The sequence below is a fragment of the Alternaria ethzedia genome (genome assembly GCF_023757985.1).
Source record: "Alternaria ethzedia strain BMP 0044 chromosome Unknown scaffold_42, whole genome shotgun sequence".
In the NCBI taxonomy this organism is placed as follows: domain Eukaryota; kingdom Fungi; phylum Ascomycota; class Dothideomycetes; order Pleosporales; family Pleosporaceae; genus Alternaria; species Alternaria ethzedia.
This window is the reverse complement of record NW_026056235.1, coordinates 132,339-158,918: the sequence shown is the minus strand read 5'-3', so window position 1 is coordinate 158,918 and position 26,580 is coordinate 132,339. Positions and strand designations below refer to the sequence as shown.

Below are 26,580 nucleotides of genomic sequence, written 5' to 3'. Positions count from 1 at the left end.
TCGCCGCATCCTTCGTCATCTGGACAAGCACAATTCATACGGCCATTGCAGCGTTGGTGCATCGCATGTTCGGATTACACGCCAGTCGCCGGAAACCTTACATCGAAGCTACCTGGTCCATCGTTAGCTGATGCATTCAGACTAAAGTTCTCGTAGGATTCACATGCGGCACGCTTGACCGCCTACACAACATGCAGGGGCCTGGTGCCTTTATTATGCTCGCCCCATCTTCATCAGTGGCGCACTCTCCTAGCTGCAAGCAATACAAGCCACGGTCGACATGAGTCACTGTATACTGAGCTTGGCACGTCCGCAGATGCTTCGACTGTTCAAAGCTCGTGTGTCTGCTACGTTCCAGCAGCGTCGTATTCGTGACTTCTGACCATAATTAAAGCTATATTAGATTGTAGCTTAGTCTTGCTCTCATCACAACACACCCTTTGTCCTCATAATTTGTCGCCCGCCATGTATAGAGGTGGCACGATTATCCAAGACCCCGAAGTTCTCATCCCTCCCTCCGTCAAGCATGAATCATCAGAGAAGGAAATGCTCAACGATAAAGCCGTGCAAGATGACTGCTCCCAGATCAAACTCGACCCCGAAGAACACCCGTTCAACTGGCCCGCCCGAAAGAAATGGACGGCGACGATGGTCATCGTCTTTATGACGGCGAACATCACATTCTGCTCAAGTGTTCACGCCGCGGCAATCTCAGGTGTCACCGAAACATTCGCATGTTCCCCGACCGTCGCAACGTTAGGAGTAACGACATTCCTCGTCGGCTTTGCCTCTGGCCCAATGTTGTTCGCGCCGCTCTCAGAAGCACTGGGAAGAGAGATCATCTTCCGCATTACCATGCTTCTCTTCTTCTGCTTCAACATCGGCTGTGCGTTATCGCCTAATCTTGCCGCTCTTCTGACATTTCGGTTCTTCAGCGGCTTCTTTGGATCACCCGTTGTGACCAATAGCGGCGGATGTTTGGCAGACATCTGGCCCCAAAGCCATCGTTCGGTTCCATTCGCACTCTTCACGACGGGCAGTTCCCTCGGTCCAGTCCTAGGGCCAGTGGCGGGAGGTTTCATATCGCAGCACCTGGACTGGAGATGGCTCTATTGGGTCGTGACCATCATTGCCGTGATCGTATATACCGCCATGCTCTTCTTCCTCCCCGAGACATACACGACAACGTTGCTAGAACGTAAAATGGCAAAAGCAGGCATCAAGCCCCCACGCCAATCCTTCAAAGAGCAATACTCCACCAACCTAACCCGACCATGGCTCATGCTCTTCACCGAGCCCATTTTGTTCGTCCTCGGCCTTTACTCAGCCTTCGTCTGGGGTATCCTGTACCTTGACTTCACCGCCTACCCAGTAGTCTTCCGGCATACGCGCAATTGGAGCGAGGGTATCGCAGGTCTATCCTTTTTGGGTATCGGACTGGGCATGGCGATCGCAACGGCGAGCTCACCCTGGATTAACGACATCCACGGCATGTGGGTCAAGAAGCTCGGAGGCCCGAAACCTGAGGCGCGACTTCCACATGTAATCGTCACAGCATGGTTCATCCCCGTGGCACTCTTTTGGTTCGGATGGACGGCAAATCCACCCACCCACTGGATCGTATGCATTCTCTCTGGCATACCCTTCGGCATCGGGTTTGTCACATTGTTCTTGGGCACCAATGCATACCTGACCGACTGCTACGGGCGTTTCTCCGCAAGCGCGCTAGCTGCTAATGCAGTGATGCGGTCTTTGTTCACGGCTGGTTTCCCGCTGTTTGCGCGGCAAATGTATGTTAAGATGGGGACGCCATGGGCTAGCAGTACGCTGGGGTTCGTCGCTTTGGTTATGGCGCCAGTGCCTTGGCTGTTCTTTCGGTTCGGTCCGAGGATTAGAGCGAGGTCGAAGTTTCATCTGTGGACTGTGGAGTTGGAGGAGGCTGAGAAGGGAAGCATACCCAGCGTTGACGTGTAGTTCATCTCATGTCTACTACATCGCACTATTGTTCACTGCAGTGTCTGGAATGCATGCATGGTTAAGCCTCATGGATAGGAGCAGCCTCAGGCGCCTCGTGATAGGATCGTATGTACCTGAATGGCATGATACGCCTAATCATATTGACATGTTCGGGTCGTCACATTGCTACTCATGTTCGATCTGATGCGATACGCAGATGGTATCATTTTCTCTCTGAGCTAACCTAAACAACGTAGCGACAGTGTATACGCTCCACACAAACAACTCGGTCTTCCTCAGCTGACTTTACGAATAGCATGCCACCGACATTTCAAACAGTCTCTGTCATGCTGCTTCCAACCGTCATAACCTCATCGAGGCCCTTCATTCCAACTTGGGACATGTTAGCCTCTTCTAGAGAGCTTGAGTTGAACTGTGCCTTAGGTATCACTTACTGCAACTGCGCGTACACCATTATGTCCACCTCCGCTTATCCTCCCAGGCTCAGCGTTTCGAACGGCGGGAGGACGGCCGCCATCCTTCCATCGGACTTGGGGGTCAGCGTCTCGAGAGTCAAAACCGCGGCCTCCACCTGAACCGACCCTCTGGGGATCAGCGTCTCGGACAGCTAGACGGCAGCCGCCGCCAGGGTTGACACGTTGAGGCTCTGCGTCTCAGGCAGCTAGACGGCAGCCGCCGTCAGGGATGACGCGTTGAGGCTCTGCGTCTCGGATGGCTAGACCACGACTGCCGTGAGGGACACCGCGCTGAGGCTCTGCGACTGGAGCGGCGGCTGCCAAAGTGACAATGATGGTGAGTAGAAGGGCTTGTAGCTGCATGATTGATAGTATGAGTACGGAGTGAAGAACTGTTGTAGTTGTACTCGGTGGTTGTGTGCGACATGAGATGGAAGATTGCGCCACTCTTTATACATGCGCTCGTCGACAACTCGACGGAGAACACCGTCGTTCCGTCTGATGTGAGAAACTTGGCTTACTCGAAAGAATGTTGGTGGGAACTGTAATCGATGAGGTGCTTGATGCCGTCGATGGTTGGGTGGTTGCTTTGTGAAGCCGGGCAACGGGCGTACAAGAGTGTGACCATTGTCTGACAACCATCAAGATCTGACTTGCTCTGGTTTCCATAATCCAACATAAGAGCCCGTATTTACCTCCTCATGTACCTTGGTATCATCCTTCGATAGGTTTTGTGTTAGTCGAAGATTCTTGGCTTTGACGAGGAAGGGCTTCAGTCATCACCATATGCACATCAACCACACCTTAGCCCCGTTCGGTATCTGGAGAGAATCCAGGTGTTATGCCGCGGTATTTACATGACCTAAGAGGTTACGACACGCGTGGGGTACGGGCAACCCGCTAAGACAGCACTGGAGTGATCGGGCGTAGTAAGCACTCGTAAACGGACCAGTAGGTATTCCATCAACTGTCAGCCTTCGCGACTTCCTTGTGAGCTTCTCTAAGATTTCGAGGATTTACTGTCTACCCGCCACCTTCCGCATCGAAGCGGTATCGGACAGCTCGACCATGGTTCAGCAAGTCACGTGCCTGCAGTTGCCTGAGGGTCCTACCTTGGAAATGCTATGATACACGAGACTATCGCCTGACGCCTTTTTCGCATTAAAGCAACCGCTTCAAGGCCGACATTAGAAGGGATAAAATACCCAGCATCGCGAATCTACTTTCTATTCATTCAGCCTGCAGTTTGCACTCCGGCCAGAATGACTAGCATCCTCGACATTCCTGGCTCCACCCCGCCAAACCGCTTCTTCTCGCTCGTCCAAGACGCTCTGACATCGAGAGGCTACCCTTTGCTCTTCGGTTATTCGGTGGAAAAAATCATCGACGCTATCGCCGCAAGTCACGATGCCGATCAAGCGATATGGGAGCTCTGGGACGCCTTCTTCATTGCCGTCACGTCTTGTCCGCCACCATACGACTCTCACATCGCTCTCCTGGACGCCATACGCGCGCAACCGCCCTCGGAGCCCAAAATTTTACGATTGTGTAATGAAGCTAAGCACGATGGCCAACTGCACTGGTCGGAGTTACCCGGCTTTGATATGTACTGGGGAGATGCGCATTCTATCCTCCTAGGACGACGCAACTGGAATGGTATACGCGATCCAGGCACCGAAGAAGATCCATTTGGCAGCACGATGAGGATTAGACCCGACCAGCTATACCTCCGCATGTGCATCTTCTCAGCGGCACTGATGAAACATGGCCGACAGACAGGTCTGGGCTATCCTATGACGGTATTTTACGCGTGTCGATACGCACTCGAACGAGTACACGAAGCACCTCCGGAGCTTGAATCCAACACGCACAGCTTACCACTCGAGCAAGTACGGGCGCTGGATATTCGGGTCGCGGCGATATGGCTACGAGACGGAGGGTGGTCGCTCTGGAATATTGATCACGAGGAGCTACGAGAGCACTTTGCGGTGCCACTGGATGACGAGACAGAGCTGTGGCCGAAGGATGACGGATTGACACCAGAGCGGTGGGGGTTGTGGGAGAAGAGGCTGTGGGATTTGAGCAACGATGAAGATAGGTTGGACGAAGAAACTAGGGCCGTGGTGAAGGAGGCGTATGGAGTAGTTGAAGCGATTCTAGATTCTGGAGAGTGATATCGGGTCCATGGCACCTGCTTGTACCATGAGACTAACGATGGGCTCGTCATGACCATCGAAACTCGTCGTTTCGGAAGATTTATCGTCTAAATCTAGTTGCGAATAGACGTTGCATAGTCCGATCTTTGTCTTACGAGTGCCGTTTACTAGTGTTAGAAGTAAAGGGGAGCATAGCAACCTAGGTAGCCTCTGACACGCTGCGTACGTTAGCGGCTGCCTGAGTTACGTAACTTTGCGGTCCGTTTCTGCAAGCCAACTCAGAAGCAAACATATCGCAAATCACTTTTGGGATACTTGCCCACGAAGCAGCGATAAAGTCTTTCGTGATCATGTATTTGGAGAGGCCACAAGGTGCTAGGGAACTCAGCATCGCGATTTAGGGGTCAGCAGTCGTCATAGCTCACCCGCGGCCCCGCTTTCGGCGCACGCGCCTCCACTGAAGCCCGTCAACTTCGCCCTCGACTTTGTCCTCACGCCCAGACACCCAATGCCAGGCGACATGAACAACGTAATATTGGAAAGCATCGCGCTACCAGGGAGTGAACGTCGACAAAGTTAAGAAGTAGACAGACTCAAATCCTAGATGGCTACCTACTTGGGTGCCCGGTCAAGTAGACCCCAATTTCTCGCAGCGAAGTACTACGATACATCCTGCACGCCATCGCTCAGTAGGCCCATCCTTTCTTACTACCACCTGGACACCCTGGGGTACCATAGTATCCGCCAACGATCCATAAGTTGATATCGACAAGCGCCCAAACACCAAAGCCACCTAGAGTAACCATCTTGAAGACAGCCAGAATCCAGTGACGCGCATACCATTGGTCCATACCAAGCACCCCGAGCCAGAACGCTAGCAGCGTCGCTGTACGTTCCTGCTTGTAGCATCGCTCCGAGTTTGCGCGCTCGTCCCATCCACCCCAGCTCCTTTTGTCAAGAGATATATGCTGTTCTGGGACTGCTTGGTGTTAATACAACTCGGCAAGTTGGCTATGATACCCTCAGCGGTGCTTCCTACCGGAGATGAAGAAGAAGATTGCGGTGAACATTACGACCATAAAGATCTGAATGCGTAGGTAGTGCCGCCATGGTATTCCGAGGTTGCGGACATGCTGGACCACCTCGGTAGAGATGAATGCCATCAACTTCAATAAGACAACTGAAGTGCCTGTGAAAAGCCGCAGGTTCTGAAAGGGCTATAGATGGCTTGGGTTTGTGGGAGATGTGTCGATGTGGCGCGGCTACGCGGCTGCAAGAGGAATTCTTCACGCTTCGGTTTGAAGATAATTTGAGTTGAAGGCATTGATCAGAATACCTAGTGATAACTGCCGGATGGACTTCACCTAACACGCGTTGGCTAGGTGGCTTTTTGGGCGAGCGAGGCGCAGCCGCAGCAGCCCTTAGCTTGTGGCTTGGATTATCGGACGATGAGCTAAACCACTTCCAGCCTAGCGGAGTGCGGCTGACGGGCTGAGAGACCAACAGATATGTTCGCACTTTCGCAGCTAGATCAGCAAAGCACAACGAACATATCATTATCAGTATCGACCTCGATTGCGCACGTCCGATCTTAGGTTGCCATGAACATGAATGTGTTCAAAAACCTACACAGCGCCTTGGCAGTGCTCTTGGCAGTTCAGCTGGGGGTAATGCTTTTCCAATATGCATGCTGCTACGCAATACACGTGCTCAGTGGAAAGTTATTCCAAGTCCTTTACAACTACTTCAAGCCGGATTACGAGACAGCTTTGCTCAAAGGATATATCAGGCCCATCATCGGGTTAGTTCTCTGCGAGAAGTGTACGGCCCTAAGATCTTGGCGGAAAAGATCAAGGGTGCGACACTTTGACGGTCTAACAGAACTCGAGGCTTCAGGTACCGAAGGCTGCTGGCTTTGTCGTTCAATACGCATAGGAGTTTCACAGTCTGAAGCCGATCGCGAAAACCCTCCTGCGCTTGATCGGCCTGAACAGCTGCCTTCACACTCTCTCTTGTTATGGTTTGCTGAGCGGACAGAAACCGGAGACGGGTTTCTGGATCATCTAAGAGGCAAGAGTACGACAAGAAAATCACACCAGCATCTAATCAACGCTAACATCTCAAATCAGGCTACATCGCATACATCTACGGACAGTATGCTCGTGAGATCGCACCTGTCCCCTCTTCCGAAGCTAGCTTTGATTTGGTCAAAGAATGGGTCGGAAAGTGCGATATGAACCACAGTTGTTACCAAGGTAATCAGACACCACTCCCAACGCGGGTAATTGACGTCCACACAGAAACGCCTTTCCTATATATCTCCGATGGTCGCAAAGCCTCGTATATGACGTTGAGTCATTGTTGGGGAGGTGAGCAACCTCTTATCACAACTACCAGCACACTCGAAGAACATTGCCGAGGTATACCGATAGAATCTTTTCCTGAGCTCTACCGTGATGCAGTTCAAGTGACTCGGAGGCTAGGCATACAGTACCTTTGGATAGACAGCCTGTGTATACTCCAAGACTGCAAAGATGACTGGTCGGAAGAAGCGGCAAAAATGGGCGACATCTATCGACACTCGTATCTAACGCTTTATGCGCTCAGTTCCACGGACTGCCATCACGGTATGCTGGTTCCGCGCGACGGCGCATTGGTGGCGGCGGCGGCACACGGTACAATCAACTCCGACAACCACGAAAGAACCAAGGAAAGTGTGTTCCAGACTGCGCCACTTTACAAGAGGGCATGGGCACTCCAAGAGCGTCTTTTATCGCCAAGGCTGCTGTACTACAGCGACGGTGAGATGTTTTGGGAGTGTCTCGCTCATACAGCGCGGGAAGGAAATCATCGAGTAGCTATGCGCAAAGCTACTCCGTATCGCTACGAAAGTTTTGAATGCCCCCAAGTAAGGGACCCGCTCGTTAGGCCACTCGATGACAACCCCTCGTTCCCAGTCTCGCCACCGTCAGACTGGCAGATCATTGTCTCGGAGTATTCGCGCTGCCGTCTCACCTACCGTTCTGACAAGCTACCCGCCTTGTCAGGTCTTGCAAGCATGTTCCGAAGGAATACCGGCTATACCTATGCGGCGGGCATGTGGATAGAGAACTTGGGATACGAGCTCCTGTGGTATTGCCCAATCGATCAGGACACTCAACAGCAGGATTCTGGATCGGATAATGATGTTTTCTCACCCCCTTCCTGGAGTTGGATCTCTACAGATCTTGCGGTTCGGTTCAAAGCGCTGGGTAATATGAGGGATCCATGCTTTCAGTTCATCCAGATTCAAAGGACCGATCTAGGTTCAAAGGAAAACACTGATCCCGCTTACGTGCTCACGCTCCAATGCGAGTGGTATCCAGTATCTATTCAAAATCAGTCGGGCTCGAGGCAGTACATGATACTCGATAGCAATGGCCGCGAGAGTTTAGCCAGTGGAATTTTAGATGCTTCTGACAAACGGTCAGGCGGTCTAAGATCAGGTGCTGCAATACTACTCAGAACAGGCCTGGTAAGGGATATGTGGTACGAGACTTTCGATACGTCTAGGCACATGACGTATCTTCTCGTTGTCGTGCCTGCTCCGCGGACTGCTGGAGGGGAATATTGGAGAAGGATTGGGCTCGCGTGGACTGCTCAAGACATACACCATGTGCGAAACTCATCGTGGATTCGTCTTGTTTGAATCAAGAGTATGACAGGTCCTCGCGGCGATTATTACTGTCGTAATTGTCGCGTTGACACAAATGATGCGCGCGGTGACTAGGGTTCCAGCTGTAGAGAGCAGATCCGCGGCGGTTGCCGTCCCACGTGGCGGCCCCGCACGTGCCAACGACGCGTCCCCGAGAACAACAAACCTCCATCCCCTTCGCTTTCGCCTACACTCAACGCGACGTACTCACGGACTTCACTGCATCTATCCTTGTTTCAGAAAATCTGTCAGCATGCCTACCGATGCTTCACCTGCCGCTCAATCTGCATTATCTCGATGTGTATCGCCTGTGTGAGGCTCGCCGACGGCGCGCTGTTCAGCACGGTCCACGGCAAGATCACGACGTTTGTTTCAAACCCCACGTCCTGGTCGAAAGACGGCAAATGGTAGGAACGCGTTCAACACGATACGAGCCTGGAATGGCGCATGCAGCCTGGTAGAATTACAGTCCACCCATCGACACACTACGCGAGAGGTTTCGAAGCTTTGTTCCTGATTGGGGCCAAAATGCTACCCAAATTATTGCGAGAGGATGCAGTTCGAGGTCCTTGATCCGTTTTCCGGTCTTTCGATCACCGGCGCCAAATCTGCTTTCAACAGGTAATCTCATCGCGGAAGAGACTGACTTCCAGATACAGTCTCATCGGAGGGTCGTTAACGATGAGCTCTCATACCCTGTGGTTGTGGTAGGCTGAGCAAGACAACCACCTGCGGCTCTGCGGCACGGGTCATGCAGCCACCAAAGATCCAAAACTCACAAGCCACATGGTTGCGAATCCATCTTGTCCTCGAGTCATTCATGGACGTTTGCGAGGCGAATACACCTGCCCATCATGGTAATATGTCTACGCGGATGGACGTTGCCGCAGCCCATGCGCTTCTCGTATCATGCCACTGCAACGACTGAGGCTGACATCGCAGTACCTCGAAGGTTTCAGCGAGATGGGTAGGTGTGGTGGTCACAGGCAATGCACTTGGCTCCGCGAGGCTGAGGATATATACTGGCATGGACTCAGCTTCTGCTGGCACCAAACGACCCATCCATCTCACCCACTTCATTTATTAATTCTTACATTTTCCCATCGATTACGCTACCCAGTGTCTTCTCAGAGCTATCATCATGACATTCGTTACTGAAGATCTTAGCATCCAACCAGGCGGTCTGCCGACACCCAAGTGTGGGTATGATACAGCCCAGAAGCCCTGCGCTACGTTCTTACCCACACCGGTCTCAGAGAAGAGTAGCCGCGGTGTGCTTTCCTTACTAGACCTTGACAAGGTCTCATGGGTGTCACCAGCATCGACAGTATCGACTACGTCGTCTCCGGCAGGGTTCAACGACATGTGGGATTTACCCGAGACGCCCACCAAGCGGACGACCAGCGCTTCTACACGAAGTATCCTGACGCCTTTCACACCTGCAACACCCCCTGATTCTTCTAAGAAGCAGCTTTTCACCCCAATCTCCAAGCCTATTTTCGGCGTTGGAGTGCCTCCAGCGATTCCCAAGCCCTTTTTCCAGGAAAAGGAGACAGCGGCACAGGATGACCCTTTCCAACCGAAGTTGTTCCGAGGCGTCACGTTGGTGCTTGAAAAGAGTACGTTGAGACATCTTGAAGCTGATAGCAATCACATCTGACTTGCGCGTCACAGTCTCCAAGGCAAACGTCGCAGCTGCTACCGTCAAATTCAACAGCAACCCCACGTTCGTGTTCACGCAGAATAAGACAGCCTCCACACAAATCGCTTCAGCTATACATACCGCTGTTCACAAAGCGACAAGCAGCGTTGAATCGCCCCGAGGCCATATAAATCCACCTGTGAAGAGCAAATTCGCCAAGCTACTGGAACAACTCATACCACACGATCTCCATTCGAGGCTCGCCAGCGCTCCAGGCTGCTGCGCCGCATCTCTCGTAAAGAGCCCCTCTCAACGACGCAGTTACATGGCAAAGCCTCAGGGATCGCGTCGTGATGTTGTTGGCGCTGTGAAGGATCTAGCGAAGTTTAATAGACAAGAAGACTACCGGCGTATGCTCCACCGTGTCAAGACGATCGTGCAGTCAGTCATGTGCAAGACGCATCAAGGCACGGCGTTGAACGAGATTGAGGGTGGATCCAGGATATCGCAACTGCGCAACAAGCTTGAAGGCAGGGTACACATGACGAAACAAGATCAATCGACTTTTACGCGATGGGTCAACACGATCAGTCACCTTGAAGCATCTACAAATCATGCTGCGCGACCCGCGACCACTGTCATAACATTTAAGCCAGCTACACAAGTCAAGCGGGCAACAAAGCCCAAGTTCAGAGTGTCAACCACTGAGGCAACTGTCCGCTTCTCTTTCTCGTGCTCATCGGGCTTCACACCTTATCAACCAAAGAAAGTCCGGGAGCTCTCCGTGTTCTCTGCACTTTACGAAAGAGCCGCTTTTCCATTGGGTGCCAAAGACCTGACTCCGGGTCATGTTTACCTCTTCTGGGACAAGGCGTATTTCGGCATCGTCAAGATCGGGTACACCAACGATCTGGCTACGCGGCTCAAAGACTGGAACACAAAGTGCAAGCGCAAGCACGACTATCACTCCCGTATGGAGAGTCAGGTGGTGATGCCGCATGTTCATCGCGTCGAGCAGCTTATACACACTGAGCTGAAGGAGTGTAGACTGCGAAGACAGTGTGAAGGCTGCGGTAGGCTGCATGAAGAATGGTTTGAAGCCAGTCAAGCGCATGTAGTCAAGGTTATGAAAAAGTGGCGGGAGTGGATTCTGCAAGAGCCTTATGTGCGGGACGAAGAGTCGGGGGAGTGGGTCCTCAAGCCTGAGATGTTTGCTTCGCTCGAGCAGATGTGTGAGCCTCTAACCCAGGATGCGGCTACCCACACGCCGGGGAGGAAGAGTGCAGGCATGCAACGCGGCTCACAGAAGAGGAAGAGCCCTCGGCGAACAATGTAAGAGCAATTCTTGGCGGTGTCTGGTCGCTGCAAAATGAGGTGAAGGCGGGAAAAGCAGCGTCGCCGCGAGTTCGCTCTCACCTTGAGCACGTTTGCGAAACCGGAGCCCCGCTAGTGTAGTATATAGGATCGGTCTGCAATTCCAACTCTCCTTCCGTTTTGTTCTCACCCGTCGTTTCATATCATTGTCACCACTTCGCCCGTCGCATCAACATGGTCGCACACAGTATCTTCGAAGCAGCAAAGCTCGTCCGAGCCCGCTACGCGCCCGCCACCGCCGCCTCGCAAGGTGAGGCGTCCGATCAGATCGACACCGGAAGAGTCACCAAGACCATCGTGCGAAACCGCGGCCGTGTCGCCGGCAACTACGCGAAGACACGAAGCAGCTACGGCAGTTTCCAGCCGAACAGCATCGACTGGGCAAGCGAATCCGATTGGCTGAAGCCATTCCTTGGTACCTCACCGCCGCGCAAGGACATCATGATGCTGAGCTCGACCTTGAAGCCTGCCGCCAAGATCGTCTATATCTTGAAGCACGAGCTCACTGATGATGACGCCATCGCTCTGCTCGCTGGCTGCGGGATCAGCGATAAGTCGTCCGATGAGTTCGCTCGTGCTAGAAAGCGGACGAGGGACTATCAGTCGGAGTTCCAGGCCGAGGTCATGAGCGACTTCATCTATCCTAGGGTAGCCATCGTCATATGCGAGTGGAAGGAGCAGGCTGCGAATGCTGATAAGGCCGTCGAAGACCTCACCCCGGTTGATCTCGAAGCTCTTTGCCAGGGCGACTTTGACAAGGACCCGGAACGTATGGCGGCCGCGATGTGGGGAGACGTCGGCAAGTCGATCCCATGGGACAAGATCTACAATCTCGGATTTGGTACCTCAGAGGTTAAGGCCAAGCTGAAGTCGGTCAGAGACATGTTCCGCGCCAAGTACGTGTTCGCTTGCGAGCAGACGCTCAAGATGCGCTACGCGGATCCTGCTACGCTTGAAGACGACGACGAGGCGCTTTCCTGCATGACTCCAGCCGTAAGTTCTAGACACACCACTACTATGACTTCGGCATACTGACATCAACAGCAACGTTGCTATGCCAAATGGCGCGACTTCCGCCACGACGAGCGCTTCGCCGACGCTATCGTGGGCTATGCGAGCCTGCCGGTGCACGGTGGAACTCCGAATGATCGAAGGAAGCAATCAAGTGCTATTGCAGTCCCGAAGTTGAATGAGCACGACGCGGCGTTCATGGCCAAACTCTTGGACAGCGATTGGGAAGGGAGAGGCGAGGAAGACGACGAGGAGGAAGTTGACATTTTTGCCGATTGAATATACCCATGGCGCGATATCAGTATTCAGATTTGGGGACTACGGCGGTGTTATGGAGAACAACTAGATAGCCGTTGCCTAGTTCTGGCAAATACGAAGGGATTGAGGGTGCACTTGCCCGCACTACCGAATGTACTTCCTCCCAGCTAATGACCGTGTTCTTGCCATGTTGATGTTGAATGTAATCTACTTCCCTCACGCCCCCTTCTACATCGCACCATCGACGCGTTCTGGTTGACGTCGACCAACATACATTGCACCAAGAGACGACGTGGATATTGCAGCCCATCGTTACCCCACACACACACACATACCTTACTATTGCCTCTTTCACACTCCGTTCAGGTGTTTTACTTCGGGTACGTACCATCGAAGGCACCTTTATCAGTGTCCCTTCTTGTTAACGTTTCTGCTCTAGAAACACAACGACGACCCCCGCGCCATAACATGAGCATCGGAGACTTCAAGCTTGCGATGGCGCAATGGAATTTCTCGAAGTCGTAGGAGGACCAAGAGGCCAACGTCGTCGCCATCGCCGCCAAATTGATCTTCACCAGAGGTCGGTTTCACAAGGAACAAGAGCGGTCGCAAGACCAATGTAAATACATCACGTCGCACATGATGTTTTACCGCCTTCTAGAAACAATCTCTTCTCTTGAGCCAGAGGATGAAGGGAACCAGCCCTACGCCATGACAGCAGGACACGTTCTTGCAGGCGGTAACGAATTCTGGATCACCAACCGTGTGAATGAAGAGCGGATACAAGATACGGTAGCGACACTGGGAATTCCTCGCCTCTGACATCGCACCAGATTGACCACGCCACGCCATTTCCCAACACAGTACCCCTTTTCCCCTTGCAGAACTCTTCGTACCGAAATTCGATACAATACTACAAATATGTCCGCATCATCCCCAAACAAGCGCGTCGCATCCTCCGAGAAACAGCCGGAAAGCTCTGGCAAAAGGCCTAAGGACGAAGATTATCCGTCCCCGAATATCTCCCCGGTCGAGAACGATCCCAATAATGGCCATGGCCGAACAACTACAATGCACCCGTAATACGGACTGACGCAAATATCGCGGACTTCAAAGCCGCTATAGCAGACTGGAATTTCCAAGCGTCGTTCCGAGACCAAACCGACGCAGCAGTCACTTGCGCCTACGCACGCATGTTCACCAGTGAACCTCGTCCAGAGTCAACAACTCGTGACAATTTCCTATTGTCACATATGCTCTTCTTCAGACTTTTGCAAACATTGCATTTCTTTGGGTATTTGTCACAATTAAGAATCATTCTATCTATGCCAATGTTAACCTGCCTGCTATAGTTGCGCGAAGTTTATCCATCGTCCCTTTCACTACTGCTATGGAGTCCGCTACTGTCCGCATCGATATCGAGAACATAAAGCAACGCCTTGTCTCCCTCGAAAAGCCAGGGAAACGGTCCTCCACGTCGCCGCAACATCCGAAAACTCGGTAGCCATACTGCCAAGTCGGCTTCGGATTCCGTTCGTAAAGAAAATCCCCGATCTCAACTTGACATACACACCCGAGGGTACCGCTCCTAAATTGGATCGCATCTATCTGGATGATACAATCACTGACCAGAGGGGAGCGGAATACCTGAACACCCTGGAGCCTACATAGACGTTGGGTCATATACTTTGCATATTTCCACCTTGATGTAGGCGCCAGACCTCTTCGATTTCTTCGCTGCACGAGGTGGATGGGACTTCCAGCGACACAGATATACTCTGTTTCAGCAAGATCCGATGGCGCTTCCCATCATATCAGCGCAAGCCACAGCCAGAACGATCCACCATGGAAGGGGGTTTCGAGACGGAGTACGAGCAAGATCTACTTGCTGACTACAAGGACCTCATCGACCTTGACATACACAGATGGGTCGGTATGGTCGAATGGATCGACGGCATACCGTTTGGCGTCGCTGGAGACTCGGGGGCATTAGTATATGCCATGCAAAAATTCTGTAAAGATCCTATTTGGGTTACATATTGGATCGCCGCATGAGAGCATTCTGGAAAACACAAGTATGTTCTTGTGTCTAGACGCATACTTCCTGGAGGCGCGTCTGCTGGGGCTCCGCTTGGAGCTTGCCTCCGAGGAGGACGAGGAGTCAGAGCAGTCAGAGGACGACATGTGAGAAGCGGTGGGCAGAAAGAGCATTACGAGTACGATGTATAGTTCTAACGTAGATATTTGCATACACTAGCACAGTATCAGGATGCTTGTAGTTGCCAGGCTGAGATTCATTGCGTTCCTTGTCGAAATATCGGTTCCTGAATTCTCAGTGTTCTCAGTAAGGTTGGATCTGGGTGCTTTCTTGACCTATCGTCTCAACGGCCTCGGTTCCATTCTTAGACCGCCTCTCTGTCTCCTTGCCATTGCCGGATGTGCTGCTCGTGGCTTGGTCGGATGCGCTGCTTGTGTTCCGGCCGGATGCCTTCGCCTTGCCCTTGCCCTCGATTGATCTTGGCGGCCTTCTTCTCATCCTTGCTGTTGAGGCCAAAGATGCGATTGCGGTTGCGATCTTGGGTCTTGGTGACCGAGTTGGAGGACGACGCGGTGCTTGAGTCGACTTGTGGCTCGCACGGCGCCATGGACGGCCGGGGCAGTGGTGTGGATGGTCGAGTCTTTCATTTTGGGGTTGGAAATGTTGCGACGGGTGTCCTGTATGTGGTCGTTGCGGTTTGAGGGTGTTGTCGCGCGTTCCGAAGTGATAAAAAGATCATGAGACCTCGCAACAGAAATGTGATGTCTTCTTCAACGGCCCGGATTCCAGTTCAATCGTGAGATATTAGGAGCCATGTAGTCGGCAGCCCCTATCGTAACCTCTCCATCACCAGTTCGCTGACTCGATGTGGTCGCCCTGCTATTGCCCTGCTTCACTCTGGTGTATAACCGTCAAGAGAACTTTTTTCGACCATCACTAATTCTTGAAGCCACCCCGGCAGCACCGGAATCTTATCGTCATCCGTGTAGTGCGCCGAGAATATGTACTTCGTCCCGAAGGCAGTGCCCATACTTGGGAATCCCAGCGCGGCAATGATATTTTCAATTGCCGTCAACAGGGTGCAATGTAAGAGCCACCTCCGGCTGGCCTCGCTATGCCAAGGTCCGGTGCTGGTGTCATAGAAGTATGTTTCGGCACGGTCGAAGTGCTCGGCGGGCAGCTCCCTCCAGTCTTTGAACTTCCAGATGGCGCAGAGTTCTTTGATCTGGGCGTACGATGGTGATTTACGCGTCGGGCGCGGTGGTGGTGGGTAGCGAATTCGGCGCCCGCGAGTACCGTCCGCTCGGATGTGGTGTGTTGGTCGAGGAGGCGTAGCGCCGGTGCTGGTCTGCGTTGGAGTCGACATAGTGGTTCTCTGTGGAAGCGACACAAGAAAAGGTGGGTGTTCAATTTTGGTTGATAAGTTGATCTGAAGTGCTGTTGTAATCCGCGAGTTTCAATTTTGTATGGGGCTCGCTATATATACAAGAAAATCTGCTGGGTGGAAGGTCTCCATGGTCGGGTATGATTCTAGCGCGTCACGCTACCCTGGTTGTGCTATGACGCATAGAGATAACGAGCCAGTCACAACCTTTGCGACCCCAACGAGATCCATACATGAAGAAACTCACAAATGAAAGACGTCGAAAGAAGGACGAGCATGAGGGGCGCCGTCCATCGCACCTCGACCTGCGTACACGGCATGCGTTGCATGCGAGAGCAATGCGCCGGCGTTTGTTGGTCGATGCGGCCGTGTCCGCGGCTGACCCCGATTGCGCCGTGGCCATGGTGGTGGTGAGAGACACGACACAATAGGGAGCGTCTGAACATGCCGCTTTATGATTCACGGGCGGGATATCACGTGTCCGGCTATTCCCGTCCGGGGCGTGGTAGCGTCTACCTAGTGCCAGGTAACCCGGGGTAATCGCGGCACGCCATCTAACCACGCCTCGAGCCAACAGGGCCACCACGACACCGCCCAAGTGATGAATTACTCGATACACTCAGCGGCCTACCTACTGCATCCTTGCATCGCCTGTCCATCGTTGTCCATAACTGTCCGTCGCTCTTCCCAATTGCGCGTCATCGTCGCGCCAGAGTCGTAGCACAAGCACCGTTCCGTACATCGTGGTCGGAAACATGAACAGCGACTTTCGCGTCGCCATTATCGGTATGCATATCTGCACATTAACCCATCTTCTATCCCATGTCACTAACAGGCCATCCAGGCGCGGGTATTGGTGGCCTCGCCCTGGCCATGGCTCTGCACAAGAAATCCGTTCCCTTCACCCTGTATGAAGACGCCAAGGAATTTTCAGCTGTAGGGTATGTCCTCATCACCATGCCCCTCACCTAAGCTTCCTTTGCTTACTTGACAAAAGTGCTGGCATCGGCTTTGCGCCAAATGGCATGCGAGCCATGGATCTGATTGAGCCTGGATTCCGTCCCTTGTATGAGAGGATATGCGTGGGGAACAAAGGGGCTGACAAACAAGACATCTTTTTTGAGGGCATGCTTCTTAGTGAGGGTTTGGGTATGGACCTCTTCTTTGCCACATCACTTCTCGCTGTGCCTATTGTTAACCTGCTGTTGCAGGCAAAGACCAAGCATGGTATGGCAAGTCGGCGTGGGGCCATCCTGATTTCGAGCGCAAGTCTGTATGTGCTCCAAGTCATCGCCATGAACACGAGTATTGCTGATTAGTACTAGGCGCATCGCAAAGCGCTGCTTGACATCATGACCAGCTTCATCCCACGACAAAATGTGAAGTTCAACAAGCGCCTCGTCAACATCGAACAGCTCTCATCTAAACTTGTCCTCACCTTTGCCGATGGAGAAGTCGCAGAAGCAAGCATTCTTGCTGGCGCTGACGGCATCAAGAGCACAGTCCGAGAGCATGTCCTGAAGCCGCACTTTCCTGACCAAGTAGCGCCAGTCTACGCTGATGCGTATTGCTACCGTGCTGTCATTCCAATGGCTGATGCCGAAGGTATTCTAGGAGATTTGACGGACGTAGCCAGATTTTACTTTGGCCATAAGCGCTGCGCAGTGACGTACCGTATATCAGAGGGAAAGGTAAGTCAGTACCCATGTCCAAGACCAAAGACATGTCCCCGTACTCATCGCTATTTCTTGCAGGAGTTCAACTACCTTTTGTGTGTCACAGATGACCAAGGCTGGGACCTGGAAAAAGCTGTGACAGAGAAGGTCTCACATGAAGCCATGATGGCCGATTTCGAAGGACCAGGCGTCGACGACCGCTTCCGCAAACTTTTGGCCAAGACAAATCCAATCCGATGGGGCTTCTTCCACCACTTGAAGACTTCGACATATTACCGAGGCCGTGTGGCTCTTCTAGGTGATAGCGCACATGCGTCATTGCCATTTCAGGCAGCGGGCGCTGCTCAAGGCGTCGAGGACGCTCTGGTCCTTTCGAATATATTGTCAGAGATTGCCAAGTCATCGGGACCAGATGCAAATAGCGAAGCGAACATCGTTACTGGTCTCAGCGCGTACGACGCAGTACGAAGGCCGCGCGCCCAGAAGCAATTGGAGCAATCAGCTGAGGTTGCTCGTATGCTTTTCTTCCAACACGAAGAAGCAGGGGACGATATGAGCAAGATCTTGCCTCGCCTTCAGCAAGGTCGATTTGACTGGCTCTGGTTCCACGACGTGCAGGGTGACGTAGACGAAGCGTTGTCGAGAATGCGAAAGCCCGACTTGTCATGCGAACAAGTTGACCGGGCGTAGCCGCGTCAAACCCGCGTGTTCCGCGGTGCGACCCGCTAGCCCGCAGCAAGTGCGGGGCAAGACAGATCGCGAACAGTTGGTAATGAGTTTGCTAGACTCTGCGACTAAGAACTATGCCTAGACTGCATCTCCCCCTTCTATTTACGAAATCGGTCAATTAATAGGCACCTGAATTCATTGCCGGCATCGTACTCCAACCTAAGCCACCACTCGCTATTCTCGGTCAATCCACGGCCCTCTACAATATGTCAGACACTCCAGTGCCCTCTCGTCTGACGCAGCTACCACTAGGCGACGAGGCGCCACGCTACAGCACGTCCGAACTACACTCCTACTTCCAGCGCATCCGTCTCCCCCAGAAATATCTGAACACGCCCATACTATCAGACAAAACACTAGCCACAACCAAACAGCACGGCCTCCCATTCCTGCAAGCTCTAACCCGACACCACACCAGCCACATCCCCTTCGAGAACCTCGAGCTCCACTACTCCCCCCACAAAACCATCACACTCAACCCACAAGCCCTATACACCAAGATAGTAACCCAGCGCCGCGGCGGCCGCTGCATGGAAAACAACACCTTCTTCGCCACCGTTCTGCGCTCCCTCGGGTTTCATGTGCGCAACTGCGGCGGCCGCGTGTCGCGGGCCATGAGCCCTTTTCCAGATGTCCGTCGGCAGCAAGCGGCTACATACGACGGCTGGAACCATATGCTGAATCTAGTGCGATTCGATGATGAGGGCTGGTACGTCGCCGACGTTGGCATGGGGGCCATGGGACCCAATCTGGCGTATCCACTGCAAGACGGATTCGAAACGACGAGTATAGCTCCAAGGCTCATACGCGTCCAGCGGCGCGCTATTGCGGAGTCGTATGGGGATCACTCGAATGAGATGTGGTGTTACGACGTTTGCTATAACCCGAGCGACGAGGGTGACGACAAGTGGACGCCGGTTTATTGCTTTACGGAGACGGAGTTCCTTCCTCAGGATTACGAGATCATGTCGTGGTTCACATCTACGAATCCGACATCCTTCTTCACCAAATATGTCACCAGTACCAAAATGCTCATGGACGATACCAGAGAGACGATTGTTGGGAGTGTAACGCTTTTTGAAGGCGGCATCAAACAGAGCATTGGCCTTGACCGCAAGATCGTACAAGACTGTGCAACAGAGGAGGAGCGCATCGCCGCTTTGAAGGAAATCTTCGACATAGACCTGACGGAAGACGAGAGAAGGGGAATTCCGCTAGAACTTCAACTGGGTTAGATCAATCGATGCAATAACTCTTTCCCTTCCACCAACCTCCCAAGGTTCTCAGACCGTTTTTTGCAACCCAGAAGCTGAGATTGGCCCGTTTCTCATCATGCGTCACAGCGGAACCGAGGGTCACATGCCGACCCACTTATCCGACCCAAATTACTATCGCACAGTCATGAGTATATAAAGCCGGTGCTGCGCATAGAACGCTATAAGCTCAAATAGACCTCAGCGTACCTCAAACCACCACGTAACTCAATTTCCCACAAAACCCCATTCATTCCCACTCAATAAGACGGTCACCATGACAAGTCCAACTCCAACCCCTCCGTCAACCCGAACTTCCAGACGCCGCCGACCAAAGACGACCACCATGACGACTCCAACTCCACCCCAAACAACCCGAACAGCCAGACGCCGCCGACCAAGATTTGAAACACTTCCCGACGGCACTCGCCGTCGCATCAGATCCCCTCCGCCGCCGCACCCAACACGCATCCCCATCTCAGAGCCAGATCTCGCCTCCCTCTGCACCATTTGGGACTTTACCAAACTCTCCAAAGAGCAAGCCCCTTCAACCTACGACCGCGCAGAGCAGCTCCTCTACGACACAAGCACATGCCCATGGGACAGTGACGACGACCGACAGTCGTCTCTATACTGCGCACTGCATACGGCGATCCGCAGGATTGTGGATACGCTGGGTTTCGACTGGGGAGGGACTACACCGAGTAGAAATCACGTGATGGCGGTGTATTATCACAAGGATAGTGTAGCGCCGGAAGTGCCGGAGTGGTTAAAGCCACTGCTGCTGGTGGAGACGCACAGTGGATTTGGGTATTACCGTGATTTTGGGGAGCGAGAGTATGTTGAGTTGGCGTGAGCCTGTCATGTGCTAGAAAAAATCTGTTATTGGAATCAAATGAGTCGGTGTAACAACTCCTTGCCTTCTACCAGCCTCTCCAGATTCTCCGCCGTCTCTTCATACCAGGTCGTCAAAGTACCTTCTTCAACATAACCCATGTGTGGCGTGAGTAGCACCCTACTTTTGCCTTTGACATCCCAGTCTTCGCTACGCCATGGGCTGTCGGCGGGAAGAGGTTCGATATCGAACACGTCGAGCGCGGCGCCACGGATGCGCCCGTGTCGGAGCGTGTCCAGCAACGCAGCTTCATCGACAAGCGGGCCCCGCGAAGTGTTGATCAGGAGGCCGGTTGGTTTCATCCACCCCAACTCCTGTGCGCCGACGATACCGCGTGAGCGTTCGCTGAGGACGTAGTGCAGGCTTACTACATCGGAGGATGTGAAAAGCTGTTCTTTGGTGACGACTTTGAAGGTCTTCTCGTTCGCATCGGTCATGCCACTACCTGTCACAGGCAGCCCGCACTCTTCGGCGAGCTTGTCGGCCTTCTCCTGTGTCAAGTTCGCACTCCAGCACACGACTTTCATGCCGAAAGCCAGCACGCCAACTCTTGCGACATGCGCTCCGATTCTTCCTAGGCCGACCAAGCCTAATGTTTTCCCCTGTAGACCCATTGCGAGCTCAGTCTGCCATCCAGCCGGCACGCCCTTGCCCTTGACGACTGCATCATCCGTAGCAACATTCCGCGCAAGCCCCAGTATAAGCGCCCAGGCATGTTGTGTCGTCGGATGCCCACCCCCTTGCTTAACCGGCAGCGACCGCGGAGACGTACCACTACCCTTCCCATCCGTCCTGCCCTTGCCAGGCGCGGCGCACACCGCAATACCCATGTCCTTCATTGTATCCAGATCCCAACTCTGGAAGTTGCCGCCCGTCGCAAATATGACTTTGAGGTTCGGCAGTTGACGCAGTAGTTCGCCTGGGAACGGAGTGCGCTCGCGCATAGTGGAAAGCGCGGAGAAGGGCTTGAGGCGGTCGACGAGGGCTTTGCGGTCGGCATCGGATGTTTTCGGGTGCGCGTATGACGGTAGGGTGTCGGTGAATACGGTTGTTTCGACTTTCGAAGGGTCGATGTGGGCGAAGTGCTGGGCTGCTATGTTGTGGTAGTCATCGAGGACGGCGAGCTTGATGGGGAGGGAGGCCATGGTGCGTCTAGACAAGTGTGAAGGAGAACGGGTCACGAATTGGAGATGGCGGGATGGAGAGAGACGTTGGAGGAGCATGGCGCTGTGATTATATGATGCATCACCGCGTACCGCAGGTAGCTATCTCGGCACTTGTGTCGGAATGAACTGAGGGGTTCATTGGTGCCTAACTGGAGTTTGACTGTTTCATGAGATCCATCGGAAAAGCTTTATTGAAGCCATCCTTTTGTCAGCTACATCGGATGGTGATTGCTTTCATTGCGCGGCTGATAGACGCGGCTCTATTGTGCTGGCTGGAAGTCGGAAGTGGTGGTTGATGTTCGGATAACGAGGCATGACCTCGGAACGTGCCGTGTTGGCTTACTAAGCCGACCTGCTCGGCTTTGGCGCGCGGCTTCCTCGTCACTCCATCCTCCATCACCTCTTCAACGCGCCGAACCTTCCAATCTTTATGAAGAACATCGCCAGATCCCGCGCTACTTCAAGCTCTCAGATTGCGCGTGATGCATTCCCGCTACTACTGCGAAGCACGCCACCGTTACTGTGACGAGCTCGCACTTTACGCAGCATTGACATTTCACCAGCATATGCAGTATGCGCTTGACATGGGCGGCGAATAGTGTAGCCACCATTCGCGCGGTACTTCTTTGTATCTTCACAGCTATGTTTGTTCACTTGGTTTATTCCATCAACTTCATTCCAGGGAGCCGCGTGCTTCAAGATAAGTACACATCACCAGAGCTCATGTTCGTCAATGACCATGCATCACTACCGAACCTGATGCACTAATTGTATCTGTGTTTCCTCTTCTTCTGTTCTTTCTGCATACTACCGCAGCGCGGAATCAATATGAAACTCTTTGTCAGCGTACTGACCTTATCGCTGAGCACGCATGCTCTGGCTTTCGATTTCGCTCTGGCAGCTCCTATCAGACGCAGCGAGCGTGCGACACATACGATAACAAAGACCACCTATCACACGGAAGTACGGAGACTGTCTACAAATTTCAAGGACCACCATGTGAGGAGCGAAAGCTTGGTGTCTGACTCCTCTGCATCTATCTCTGATGAGGTCTCCGAGGCTACGAACGGGGACACCGCGTCATCCATGGCAACAGTATTTCTTTGGCCAAGGGGACAAAGTGGACAGAAGCCTACTATTTCCCAACTACCCGTTACTGGCGTGCCTGTAAGTCTCGACGCGAGGCAAGTCGGCTTCGTACATTTCGACGATGACACCAAACGCGAAGAAGCTCTCGATTTCGAAACAAAAATCGTCAATAAGAGGAGCACCGACCTCTACCATATCAAGATCGATCTCGCATCTGAAGGCTACATTTCGGTCTTCATGTCCAACAGCACAGCCTCTGCGTTCTGCAAAAGTGAGGTAGAGCTGGACTCGGAGGGTGGGCCAAAAGGAGAACTGCAGCTAGCTGTTCGGAATTCTACAAAGGTCGTAGCTATACCTGTTCACCAAGAAGCGGCTGATAGCTTCTGTTTCCACTTAAAGAACGCGGAGGGTATTGACAGTTCACCGAGTGGCAAAGGTCCCGGCAGCGCAGCAGCGACAGCCTCGGCATCAGAAGGCAAGATGCCGAAGGTTACCCCCAGCGAGACAACGTCGGAGAGTGTGTCGAAGTCATCCAAGCACGCGTCTACGGCAGTCTCCGCTTCGGAGACTGACACTGATGACTCGGCTTCAGCAACATCCGCGACCTCGACCGACAAGAGCACATCTTTGAACACCTTCGATATTACTCACGAGATAGAGACTTCGAAGTCCACAAAACATGTACCTACGGATGCAACGGCCTCCGAGTCAGGGTCTGCTACCAATGATGAAGGTACAGATATGACCGTGTCTAAGACATCAAAAGCGGACGACAGCAGCAGTGGATCCGAGGCAACAAAGTCTTCAAAGCATAAGTCTACGTCTGTAACGGCTTCGGAAAGTGACTTGGCTACTTCGGAATCGGCAACCGACGTGTCCAGCAAGCACAAGACCAAATTAACAGCGAGCGGAGCCGAAGAAGATTCGTCAAAGACGGTAGAAGCTTCAGGTACACCAACGGTATCAAAAGCTGCGAACGCCGACCCTTCTGAACCCGAAGAGAGCGCTCCGTCTTCAACCAAGGCAAAGTCAAAGATTTCCGAGGCTACTGAGACTGAGGAAATGCCCGAATCTGCAACATCGGTCCAGGAGTATCGGGGTCCAGCTGTAGACCCTGCAAACCCTGCTGACCTAGACACATCCACGTCGCCCAAGGCCACACCAGCCGCTGTTCCTGTCAGCACAACCACGGACGAGCCGTTCACTGAAGCAAGCATAAACTCGTTTTACTCGTATATAAAGAGCTTTGTAGAGACTGCTCCAGATCCACCATCAACCGCACACATTGCTGATCAGACTTCGATCATGACGACCGACTCTGCTAACGGGGCTTTGCGACGTGGAATACTGATAGCGCCAACGCCGGCTTTGATAGGTGTCAGGGCTGACACTGGTCGTCAATCGACAGATAACAGCATGACATACACCTCTGACTATAGCTGGAAGAGTGCCGTCTCTATTGCTATAGCTTCAACCACGGCGTCGAGTAACGCGGCGATTGGTAGACTGAAACCACCTTCCCTACTCTGGCGTATGTGGTACCCCACGACGACCACCAAAGGCATTCATTCGCGTAGCTTCAGTGGGCCTGGTGAGGAGCCTGAGCAGGAAGACGAGGGGTTTTTCAAGATCGATGTAGAAGATGATGGGCCTACGAGAGTCAGTACTGGTACTGATGGAGTGGAAGAGGAGACGGCTATTGCTACGAAGTTTGCGCATAAACAGGAGGATAAGGATGGGGATGATGAAGGTATTGATGCGAAGAATGGGGGCGAGGAAGAGGAAGAAGAGCTACCGGTTGATAGGGAGACGGTGCCTGACGAAGAAGCTGAAACTGATGAGGGGGCGGCTGGAGACGACGAGACGCCTACGTCTACGAAGAGCAAGGCGTCACATACCAAGACTGCAGCGGATGAGGAAGATGACAGCGCGCCAACTACCGACACATCCACGGATGTTGAGAAGAAGGTCACATCCATCAAGAAGAAACCGACAGATACAGGTGATGACACCGCGCCAACTACCACCGCATTCGATGACGTCGAGGAAGAGGCGACATCCACCAAAACGAAACCTGCAGATGAGGATGATGACGCCGAACCAACTGCCATCGCATCCGAAGACGTCGAAGAAAAGACGACATCCACCAAAACAAAACCTGCAGATGAGGATGATGACGCCGAGCCAACTCAAACTGCAACCGATGACGTCGAAGATAAGGCAACATCTACCAAGGAGAAACCCGCAAAAGATGACGAGGAAGCCAAGCCAACTGTCACTGCATCCAAAGATGTCAAGGAAAAGGCAACATCTTCGAAGACAAAACATGCAGACGACGACGAGGAAGCTACGCCCACTTCCAATGCAGCAGATGATACTCCTCCCGGGGACGACGATGCACCATTCAACAACGATGATGAAGAGGCCGAAACCGACACATCCTCTGACGACACCCCCCCAAGCACCTCCCACAAGCCCAAGTCCACTAATCACGCGACATCTAACGCAGACGATGAAGACGCGGACGATGAACCTGCCACGACCACCAAATCTAAACCCGCAACTTCCAACTCCGATGACGACGCAGACGAGGAACCCACCACCTCGAGTTCCAAATCCAAATCCACCCATAAGTCTAAAACGACAATTCCTTCCTTGGCATCCGGTGTATCCTTCGCCTTCCCCTCCACCAGCCCAAACGCCACACCACTTCCCACACCACTCCCCACCCCCCCTCCAATCCCAACAGGCACAGCACCCCTCCCCATACCAACACAACCCATAATCTGGGACCCAGACTGTCCACAGATCTCCACATCCACCTTAACCGCACCCAATGGCGTCACCACAACCCTCCCCATGACCGTAGGATTGGGGTGTTGGAGGACACCGGCTGGGAATGGAGGGGATGGTGGGAATGCAGGGAATGAGACGAGTGGAGCAAACGGACATATGATCAAGAGTAAAGCGTGGAATATTCTGAGTGATGGGCAGAATGTGAAATAGGGCGTGGTTTGTTGGATGGTTATTGGGGGGATTTTTTGGCAGTGAGTTCACTCACTATCCCCTGTACTGCTTCTTCTCCCCTTTTACCCCCCTCTCCTCTCCTCTTTATCCCTCTATTCCTTTTCTACCCCACTTCCTCATCCTTCAACGTAGTACTGACCTATTCTATCGCTGTTCAGGTGGTTTATAGGCCAACTACAGTTCGTACGCGGTGAGTGGCATTTCGGCCGCACGTTCGTGTGGTATATACTCAATTTCGAGATGCTCGGCATAGGAAGGAGACTTGGAGAAAGGGCCGAGGAGGCGCAGAAGATGTGGGAGAAGGCGGAGAGGGAACGGGAGAGAGTTGAACGGTTGGCTAGGTTAGGTGGGTGAGTGGCGTGAGTGGGTTGGCTTGGATCAGGGCATATGATTTGTGCGTGGCTGATCAGGCTGAGGTGCCAACATCTGGACCGTAAGACGACGCTTCATGGCGATAGTCCTTAGATGCGATACAAGTTGTGTTATTCTATACATATATACAAAGTCTACGACTGTAATTATCCTGTATCTGGGTATCATATGCAAACAATTCTCAGACTCCAAACAACACCCCTCTCCTCTCAGGCGAAACTGCCCTATCCTTCCCTTTCTTATCAACCAGCCCTTGCACCAACGCTCCTGCTCAGCCCTAATAGATGCAGTCGTTTGTTGCTCTACTTCCGAGAAAGCAAAAGCAAAAAACGACTGCATCTACGCATGCTGAGCAGCAGTGTTGGAAGAGATGTCGGCGGTTGC

At 52.9% G+C, this 26,580-nt stretch overlaps 7 protein-coding genes across 7 annotated transcripts; 6 read left to right on the top strand and 1 right to left on the bottom strand.

Annotated features, from left to right (window-relative positions):
• Positions 1–465: 465 nt before the first annotated feature.
• Positions 466–1,974, top strand: J4E87_010075 (uncharacterized protein; the record flags this gene model as incomplete). The annotated part of the gene is made up of 1 exon (XM_049381649.1): positions 466–1,974. The coding sequence occupies one exon, from the start codon at positions 466–468 to the stop codon at positions 1,972–1,974; it is 1,509 nt and encodes a 502-aa protein (XP_049228645.1).
• Positions 1,975–3,694: 1,720 nt separating this feature from the next.
• Positions 3,695–4,606, top strand: J4E87_010074 (uncharacterized protein; the record flags this gene model as incomplete). Its single annotated transcript, XM_049381648.1, has 1 exon — positions 3,695–4,606. One exon carries the CDS (start codon positions 3,695–3,697, stop codon positions 4,604–4,606), a length of 912 nt encoding a protein of 303 aa, XP_049228644.1.
• Positions 4,607–9,423: 4,817 nt separating this feature from the next.
• Positions 9,424–11,260, top strand: J4E87_010073 (uncharacterized protein; the record flags this gene model as incomplete). Its single annotated transcript, XM_049381647.1, has 2 exons — positions 9,424–9,901; positions 9,957–11,260. 2 exons carry the CDS (start codon positions 9,424–9,426, stop codon positions 11,258–11,260), a joined length of 1,782 nt encoding a protein of 593 aa, XP_049228643.1.
• Positions 11,261–11,472: 212 nt separating this feature from the next.
• On the top strand, positions 11,473–12,588 carry J4E87_010072 (uncharacterized protein; the record flags this gene model as incomplete). The annotated part of the gene is made up of 2 exons (XM_049381646.1): positions 11,473–12,291; positions 12,343–12,588. The coding sequence occupies 2 exons, from the start codon at positions 11,473–11,475 to the stop codon at positions 12,586–12,588; spliced, it is 1,065 nt and encodes a 354-aa protein (XP_049228642.1).
• A 4,274-nt stretch (positions 12,589–16,862) lies between these two features.
• Positions 16,863–19,629, top strand: J4E87_010071 (uncharacterized protein; the record flags this gene model as incomplete). Its single annotated transcript, XM_049381645.1, has 6 exons — positions 16,863–16,930; positions 16,987–17,138; positions 17,201–17,262; positions 17,315–17,680; positions 17,744–18,289; positions 18,520–19,629. 6 exons carry the CDS (start codon positions 16,863–16,865, stop codon positions 19,627–19,629), a joined length of 2,304 nt encoding a protein of 767 aa, XP_049228641.1.
• Positions 19,630–20,538: 909 nt separating this feature from the next.
• Positions 20,539–21,687, bottom strand: J4E87_010070 (uncharacterized protein; the record flags this gene model as incomplete). The annotated part of the gene is made up of 1 exon (XM_049381644.1): positions 20,539–21,687. The coding sequence occupies one exon, from the start codon at positions 21,685–21,687 to the stop codon at positions 20,539–20,541; it is 1,149 nt and encodes a 382-aa protein (XP_049228640.1).
• An 849-nt stretch (positions 21,688–22,536) lies between these two features.
• On the top strand, positions 22,537–26,178 carry J4E87_010069 (uncharacterized protein; the record flags this gene model as incomplete). Its single annotated transcript, XM_049381643.1, has 2 exons — positions 22,537–25,462; positions 25,994–26,178. 2 exons carry the CDS (start codon positions 22,537–22,539, stop codon positions 26,176–26,178), a joined length of 3,111 nt encoding a protein of 1,036 aa, XP_049228639.1.
• Positions 26,179–26,580: the final 402 nt, after the last annotated feature.